This window comes from Glandiceps talaboti, chromosome 11 (genome assembly GCF_964340395.1).
Source record: "Glandiceps talaboti chromosome 11, keGlaTala1.1, whole genome shotgun sequence".
Lineage (NCBI taxonomy): Eukaryota > Metazoa > Hemichordata > Enteropneusta > Spengelidae > Glandiceps > Glandiceps talaboti.
In genome coordinates, this window is record NC_135559.1 from 4,424,820 (window position 1) to 4,434,101 (window position 9,282).

At 36.2% G+C, this 9,282-nt stretch overlaps 1 protein-coding gene across 1 annotated transcript; it reads left to right on the plus strand.

Moving 5' to 3' along the window:
- The first annotated feature begins 185 nt into the window (after positions 1-185).
- Positions 186-4,955, plus strand: LOC144442520 (rhomboid-related protein 4-like). The gene is made up of 4 exons (XM_078131887.1): positions 186-1,154; positions 2,539-2,769; positions 3,693-3,953; positions 4,612-4,955. Exons 1-4 carry the CDS (start codon positions 692-694, stop codon positions 4,935-4,937), a joined length of 1,281 nt encoding a protein of 426 aa, XP_077988013.1. The 5' UTR covers positions 186-691; the 3' UTR covers positions 4,938-4,955.
- The last annotated feature ends 4,327 nt before the right edge of the window (positions 4,956-9,282 follow it).

Sequence of the window (9,282 nt, forward strand, 5' to 3'; positions counted from 1 at the left end):
ATAATTATTTTTGAAAGGTTTAGAGTATTGTACATATCAACATTTTAAAAAGAAACGCATGGTGACACCAAATTTGATAAAATCTTATCGGAATTTATCTACTTTTCCGTTCTTGAAATACACTAAGCAACAATTAAACTTTAAAATATACGTACGTATTGTTCAAGGGGAGAGCAGAACACTGAGCATGCGCGTCCCTGTATTTTGTCTGTGTGTCGCTCCGCAGCGGTTCGTATGTTTTGGTTGACTCATTCCCCTCTTTCGTCATCTGTTTCTATATATATCGTGAGTTATTTACTGCCAGAAGTAAAGCTGACGTGTACCAATAGCAGTCATGGTATAAAACTCGATTATTGGACATAAGTTCACATTTACACGATACGAGAAACGAAATTTCACGATTTTCTGATGGTAAATATACAAACCCGGAAGAGGATTTCCACATTGCGACTTCTCGAGGAAAGGAAAACACAGAATCTACAGGTGAAACAGCTGACTTGGTGATAATTTGACTCTGGACACGTTCAATCGAAATCATTTTTTGAAATTATAGATAATAACTACATTCTACTGAGCAGAACTACATAAACAATTTATGTGAGCATAGTTTAGGGGAAAGGTTCGTCTCATCCTCAATCGATCGAACTTCTGCATCAATTTGCTAAATCATATCAATCGATTGACCTCCACCATGATCGGGAGAAGACGTGGGGGTATGTACGGTCGTCGCCGTGCAGAAGGGATTGGAATATTTCTCCTAGCCCTACAAGTCATGCGTGTGGGTTTGGACAATATTCCACCTGTCACCCTTGCTACATTGGCTGCTAACACTGCAATATTTTTACGGATTCTGAAAGTTCCCGGTATCCGTAGTGTGTGTATAAGTGCGAGGGAAGTCTGGTACCGGAGTGACTGGTCCCGATTGCTCCTAGCTCCTTGGTTTCACGCAAGTGACATGCATTTGTACTTTAATATGGTGTCTTTACTTTGGAAAGGCATTTCTCTAGAAAGACGTCTTGGCAGTAAATACTTCGCCTATATGATTGCAGTGTTTACTGTACTTAGTAGTTCTTTACTTGTTGGACTAAATATCCTGGCAGCTGAAGTTTTAGATGATCACTCGTATATATCTTCATGTGCTGTTGGTTTTTCTGGTAAGTAAGACAATGAGTGAAATTATTAACAATTTCACAATATTGCAAGAAATAGATATGGTTGTAGGTAACTAGTGTTTTTAATATCCATCCATTCATCCATCCGTCTGTCCGTCTGTCCGTCGTCCATCCGTCCGTCCGTCCGTCTATCTATCTATCTATCTATCTATCTATCTATCTATCTATCTATCTATCTATCTATCTACCTACCAACCTACCTACCTACCTACCTACCTACCTACCTACTAGTCTTGCTGCTAGACGTTCGGGCTTTCTTTCGATGCTATAACTATAAGCGAACGAAGTTCGCATGTGAGGGCTTGCCCGAACAGTCTAGCGAATGTCATTTTCAGACCGGACATTCCATTGAGATTACGATAAGCGGAGGGTTGGGCATATATATACTTTCATATATTCAATCTCTGCATGCAGGTGTTGACAAACACATTTATGTCATTACTATGTCTTATCAGTTTATGGTAATTGTGTTTGATGAGTGTGTAGACGTTGTCATTCACACATTTTAGTTAACGCATTGGTGGTTATTTTTACAAGCCCCTCCTTAAGATGAATATACATGAAAATTTAGCTATTGTCCTCTGTTTGTGCTTGTCGCTAATACGGTTCTCTGATTGGCAGTTATTTATATCCTGATGACATTCGCTCGACCTCGGATGTTCCATCCTCGATAGCATTGTCTAGCTGATAGACTACCTACCTACCTACCTACCTACCTACCTACCTACCTACCTACCTATCTATCTATCTATCTATCTATCTATCTATCTATCTATCTATCTATCTATCTATCTATCTATCTATCTATCCATCCATCCATCCATCCATCCATCCATCCATCCATCCATCCATCCATCCATCCATCCATCCATCCATCCATCCATCCATCCATCCATCCATCTATCTATCTATCTATCTATCTATCTATCTATCTATCTATCTATCTATCTATCTCCATTCCCATCTATCTATCTCCATACATCCATCCATCCATCCTGTTTTCAGGTCAAATCCAATTATGTTATTAAGAAGATCTGTAAGTGTTAGCTGAAATTAAAAATAAGATGTGGAAAAATTTGTAAATCTCAAATAATTAACCACCAACATGTAATGAAGTCAGCCAGTCAAAATTGAAATCCCCATTAACTTTTATTTGCCCATTCTAGTTGAGTGTACACACTTGTAGTAAATGTTTATGTTTCTGTGTCTCAAACTGCTTAACATGGCATCAAGTGAAAGTTGTACAAAATGTTTCTTTGAAGTTACAACAATTACTTGGAGTGGTGCTGCCCTTCACCAGTTGGAACTGATCAATTATAAAGAATGATTAATATGCATTTCAACTTTTATATCTCCTTTCCTTTAGCTGTCCTCTTTGCAATCAAAATGGTGACAACTCACTTCCTGCCTCCAGGAACCCAATGGATCATGGGACTGATTCCAGTACATTCACGCATTGCATGTTGGGTAGAGTTAGTAGTGATTCAGTTACTGGTACCTCATGCATCATTTACTGGTCATCTTGCTGGTATCCTGGTAGGACTGGCTTATGTAAAGGGTCCGTTGAAGTCTATTATGGACATGTTTCTAAGACCAGGTATGTCTCCATTCAATCAGATCTAATGGGGTGAATATAGCTGTATTTCTTAGACTATATTTACCTCTCTTTCATTCATTTATTGTTGTTTGTTTTCGATTTATTGCCTTATTCCTACTCCCAGAACAACAAAATTGAAAACAAATGACATAAACTGAATGATATTATATGTAAATAAAGTAATAGAGCCTTATTCACAACATCAGATTTTAATCAGACTGGTCTTCATTGATTTGTTCATGTTTGCATGTCAGCACTCTACTCACAAGTGTGTGTGGGTCATAGTAGATTTGTGTGTGTGTGTGTGTGTGTGTGTGTGTGTGTGTGTGTGTGTGTGTGTGTGTGTGTGTGTGTATGTGTGTGTGTAACATGCATGTGTGTGTCTGTGTGTATGTGTGTAACAGTATGTGTGTGTGTAACATGCATGTGTGTGTGGTGTGTGTGTGTGTGTAACATGCATGTGTGTGGTGTGTGTAACAGTATGTGTGTGTGTAACATTATGCATGTGTGTGTCTGTGTGTGTGTATGTGTCTGTGTATGTGTGTGTAATATGCATGTGTGTGTGTGTGTAATTGGTATATATTTTTGTAAATATACTCTGAGGTTCAGATTTGTGGGATTTTGAAATAGTTGCTGTCACATTGATAACACTACTTTAAAAAAATATAGTATATATGAAATCTAATTATTTATATTTATTATTACCTGTTGATTAGAATTTAACATTTACAATTCTCTATCGTGCTTTTATGATTAAAACATGTAAGTGTGATGTTTCAACAAAATGTAATTTCATCAATCAACAATCAGAGTCTTGCAATATTTCGATGACTGACAGCCATCATCATCAAGGAATGAGAATTTTACACAGTGAATGAAACTACATGTACATGTAATTGAACATGTTTGATGTTTACTTGTAGAAGGTACCGTAGTTCCACAGCAGAGAGGTGGTGGTCGTTTGAACTGGGCTTCAAGATTCTTTGGTGGTGGTACTACCGGTAGAAGACAAAGACCACAACAAAGACCTGTATATCCACAGTACAATGGTAATGTAGATACTGGTGGTGGTATGCCTCAGCCTGACTATGATAACCGCTCACAGTATGATGAACACATGTATACTGGTGGCATGACAGAAGAGGAACAACTTCAACAAGCTCTGAACAACAGTGTATATCCAGGTCAGTGAAAATTACTTTTGAGTCGTAAATGTCAGTGGGAGTATGCATTCGATATATATGTCTGAATGAAGTGCTTGTTGTGTTTTGACAAATGTGATGTGTTATGTCACATTCATTATGCAAGGTCTTACACATCCCTAGTTATTACTTTTGAATGTGACTTATCTCATGATATCAGAGTTCACTTTGGGAAAAAGTCTTTCATAAATTATGTAGATTTATGCTCAGAAATGAAACTGTATTTGAGCTTACTTAATGTTTTGGCAGCACTGTGAAATGATTGCAGTTACAGAAATTTATTTTTCCATTAACACACAAATTTCTATGTTTTCTTAACACCCCCCCCCCCCCTCCATCACAGACAAATGCACATCCATTTCATTTATTTTAAACTGAACAAAGATGAAAAAAGTAAGTTTGAGGAAAAGATGCAACTTTCATGTCTCAATTTTTAACATTGGTCAGATCATTGTAATGGCTGTCTTGTATGATCTTTTGTGAAAGCCGTGTTCTCCACGGATGAAAGTGGGTGGCTAATTTGCAGAAAGGTATGGAGGGGCATATTTATAAATGAACAATTTCACTTGTTTCGTTTACACAGAAACCTAATAATGTTCCTAAAGTTGATGTAGTAAATCAGTGTCATTGTCCATTACAGGTCCTAGAGTCACACCAAGACCAAGTACACCACCGGCATACAATCAACTCTATCCAGATCTTGCCAGGGAGGGAAATACACAACCAGATGCTTCTCCGCCAGTTCATCATAATGTTCCTCCTCCTCCGAGTGCACCCCCACTTGAACCAGAAGACACTAATGAAAATGAAGGACCCCCTGCATATGGCTTTGTTGAGCCAAATACAGATAGAGAACCTCCTAATTATGGGTTCGTTGATCAGCATGAACAAACAGTACGCCCTAGATCTGGTGTGCTTGATCAGGATGAGTTGAGGAGGAGAAGGTTAGCTAGGTTTGATAGGTAGTAAATGGGAGAATAAGAAAAGAGATACCCATACTTGCATGCACACACACGCACACACACACACACATGCACACACACACACACACACAGATACACACACACACACACACACATGCACGCACGCACGTACACACACACACACACACACACACACACACACACACACACACACACACACACACGTACGTATGTGTACATGCATACGTATGTACATACATATACCCCTTTTCAACTGACCATTCAGCGGCACAGTTTGATACAACCAAATGGAAACCAATAAGAAACTGCATATTCTACACTCCAAGATTGCAAGATCTCAATTCTTGCTAGATATTGTCTATTATGAAATATACCATTTAAATATACTGCAACCCGATGTAGTTGGATGGGCAGTAATGTTTTGACATCTGGATTTGATGTCTGCATATGGTGGCACTTTAGTTTATTAAGACAAAATGTTGAAATGAACCATATTTATTCAATCTTGCTATCTTAAAGTGTAGCATGTATAGTTTCTTATTGGTTTCTGTGTGGTTTTATCAAACAGCTACTGAACAGTAACTTGAAACGGGCTGTACACAACATTACATACCTACCTACCTACCTTCCTACCTACCTACATACAGACAGACAGACAGACAGACAGACCGACCGACCTTCCTACCAACCTACCTACCTACAGACAGACAGACAGACTAGATCATAGATGTGACATGTGTACGTACGTATGTATATACATATATATACGCACATACACATACATACATATATATATACACACACATACACACACAAAACACAAACACACGTGTACGTAAGTAAGTAAGTACGTACGTACGTACGTACATGCTTACATTATGTATATCTTGTTACATAGGTTTTAGATATTAGACAAGATTTAGAAGTATTTTTTATTAGTAGTACAGTAATAAGTTGATATCATGATTGCATTGGGACACTAATCTCTTGGTTTGGAACCCAGACTTGATTTGTTGCACAATACTCTGTACAGTTACATAATTATGTTTATCCACAGTTTATTCAATACTGTCAAAGGTGTATAATATTACATCATATTTATCAAAACAGTTTTAAAAATCCCAAACATTCTAGTTACAGCTAATGCAGATGAATAGGGAACTTGCAATCCAGACTGAGCATGCTCAGATGCAAAGGACTATGGGATTATCTGTGGTTATCATAATACCTAATCTTGAGTTACCAATAAAATAAACCTGCCACAATTGACTATGAATTGATAATTTGTAGTTAAAAACAATGCAGTATTATTGTTTACAATACAATACTATTCGATTAGTATCACATTTCCCATGATGCAACATTCAACATGGCGGGTTTGTCAAGTTCCCTATTAAGTACCATGATTGACATCTTGAAAGCATGTATGAATGTGAAATAAAATGTAAATTGAGTTTATCTGATTTTGGAATATTTTTTATCTGTAACGCATAACTTTTAAGAGACTTAATATTATGTTAAGCAATACTGGGAAGAAAAGGTCATGGCAATTGCTGAATGTGTTAATATTTTATACCTGAAATGAAACCTTGAGGAGCTGTTGTATATATGTGTAGATTTTGTCATATTTCTTTGTATTCAAAACATTACAGCAATATTCACTCTATGAAACACTTGGAGGTTGTCCTTATACAGGTGAAAATATGGAATAAATTGCATTTTTAGCACTGACAACTAAACTGGGGTTCTGTAGTGCTATAGGAATGGTGAAATTTTGGTGTGTATGTATGTATGTATGTATGCATGTATGTATGTATGTATGTATGTATGTATGTATGTATGTATGTATGTATGTATGTATGTATGTATGTATGTATGTATCTATGTATGTATCTGTATCTATGTGTGTATCTATGTATCTATGTGTGTGTGTTTTAGGTCATAAAAATTTAACTTAAGTTAAAAAAACTACCGGACAGATTAGCCTTAAATTGGGTTGGAATGTTCTTGTGGGATGTGTAGAAGATTGTTCATGCTATGGCAATACCGTCAGTGACATGCAAATTGTGTATAAAAATGTTTTGTTTAAATCTTTAATCTTGGCAGATTGGGCTGAAATTTGATGGGAATGGAAATTTGATGCATCTGTGGGTGTGTAGATGAAGAAGTAGTCGAATGCACGACATGATGATCCCAATCCATGATATTAAAATTAGGCCTAACAACAGATATTGTTCAAAAGACGACTGTCCCTAGCAACCATGACGAGTTTTGCATATTCATGGTCATACGGGACATTAAGTTGAATAATTTTATCAAGTTCATAAAATGTCCCTTCAATTTGGGAAAGTAATATTTAATCAGAAATTTAACTCTAAAACATATGTTATTAATACGATCTACAGTATCATCTTGGTAATTATATACATTATCTCTTTTTTTATAGCTGATCTGTAGTGACAAAAATGACAATGGAATATATATCATTTCGGAAGCGGTCGCTCAAATCTCTATATACCTTTATAATTACACTATCTGCTATTAAGAAACACGAATTGGCCTTGCCTTCTAAACGTTATAAACTGTTGTTTTTTAAATGAGTGAAATTGATAACTTCTTAGATTTACTATATACATATCTATGAATAGTCCCTGGCTCATGAACTACCTAGTAAATCATCTACGGTCAGTGAACTTTGAATAGTACAAAAGTAATAAAAGCTAATACATATTATGAACTGACCCTTTTTATTGTAATCTAAACACGGAAAACGATGCCATGTAATGGTTGATAATAATAATGGCGGTCTTCATTTTTATTTTATATGCTTCTTTGTCACGTAGCTTTTAATTCTGTAATAGCGTGGCCATTAGCCTGTATGTGAGCTTTAATAAAGCAGTGCTGTATCAAACCATAGACTAGACGTCTATGATCAAACAAACGTTATTCTCAATCGTTTCAGTTATTTCCTCGTTAGGGACTACATTTACTGTAGAATTAGAAGTAACGCGGCGTGGATGTCACATTTTTATATCTTTTAACTCCCATAATGGTTACCGACTCTGCCTTTTTCTTTCTGCCTCCATCTCTTCTACCTATGTTCTAATTCCCCCCGGATATCAATCATTATTGTTGAACCATTTTAGATTTCGAAGTTAACTTCTTCAGAATCAAGCCTTTCCCGCTAAAAATCATTCGAAGAAAATTCTCGTCGTGTAACCTTTTTGACAGATATCAAGTTGTTTTAGATCAATATTATAGAAATTAATTCTATCTATAAATTTGTACCAAAAACTCTTGAAATTATGAAATTTATAATCGAAATGAAGAAAAATGATGTTGCTACAATACAGTATATGAATGTGAAAGTGAGAGTGAAAGCTGAACGGGATACATTGCATTGATAATTGGGCCTTTACCAACGCATTTACATACGTTTTAGCATACTAAATAAATTACCCAATTAATGCCTAACTTTGTTGATTGCTGAATTCAAAAGACAACCCCATTTTACTGAAGGCACAAATGATGCAGACAGACATCGAGGGATGGAGAAGCATCCGAGTTGAACGTATAACAAACAATTTAATAGATTCCTGTAATTTATACCTGTTTACTGATCATGAAGTATTCCACATGTGTGTATTCTTCCGTATATGCTTTTGTTTTGTATCCATATAATTTAAGTATTTTTTTTCACCCGGGCAATATTGGTTAGTTAATATTTCATGAATAATGATTAGAAAAAGACATACACTAACGACTCCGCTGTGAGACACAAGCTAAACGTTTACAACTTACAAGTTTACATGTATTAGGTTATGTAATTGACAAAAGAGTAGATACTGAAATAGATGCATGTTACAACCAATTATCTTACAATGTAATCAGATCGTTATCTGTATCATCTTTTATAATCAGAAATTCATTGCTGGCTACTACTGGGAATTAATAACCACGTACAGTCATGACAAAGGTACATTTTATTGCTGTGGCGCATGCGTACAATTGATTACTGAATCATTGTCATCTTTGACAAAAACACACACCGGTAGTAGGAACCACGCAAACGTATGCATGAATGGAATAGGGTACCATTTCCATAGTAACTGTCAAGAAGAGGGTGATTATCTTTGCTATTAGTGTTGTGACAGCCATTATTTATGTCGGCTAAGTTGCGATTCCATTTTAATTCATTCTGTAACCAGGATGTATATAATTTCACACACAGGTGAGTGATGTCTCAACAAACGTGTTCTTCACATTTATAATTTTAGAAACAGAGAGACAACCCGCAGTGATTGTCACTATATCATGAAAGACATCACTTCGTATGTGTCGATAATTGAGTCGTATTCAGACATCTA

Bases quoted from the DNA above. Each gene is read 5' to 3' on its own strand.
- LOC144442520 (XM_078131887.1), top strand. From the start codon at position 692: ATGATCGGGAGAAGACGTGGGGGTATGTACGGTCGTCGCCGTGCAGAA. The intron at 1,155-2,538 runs GTAAGTAAGACA...CCTTTCCTTTAG, and splicing joins ATGTGCTGTTGGTTTTTCTG to CTGTCCTCTTTGCAATCAAA. The intron at 3,954-4,611 runs GTCAGTGAAAAT...TGTCCATTACAG, and splicing joins GAACAACAGTGTATATCCAG to GTCCTAGAGTCACACCAAGA.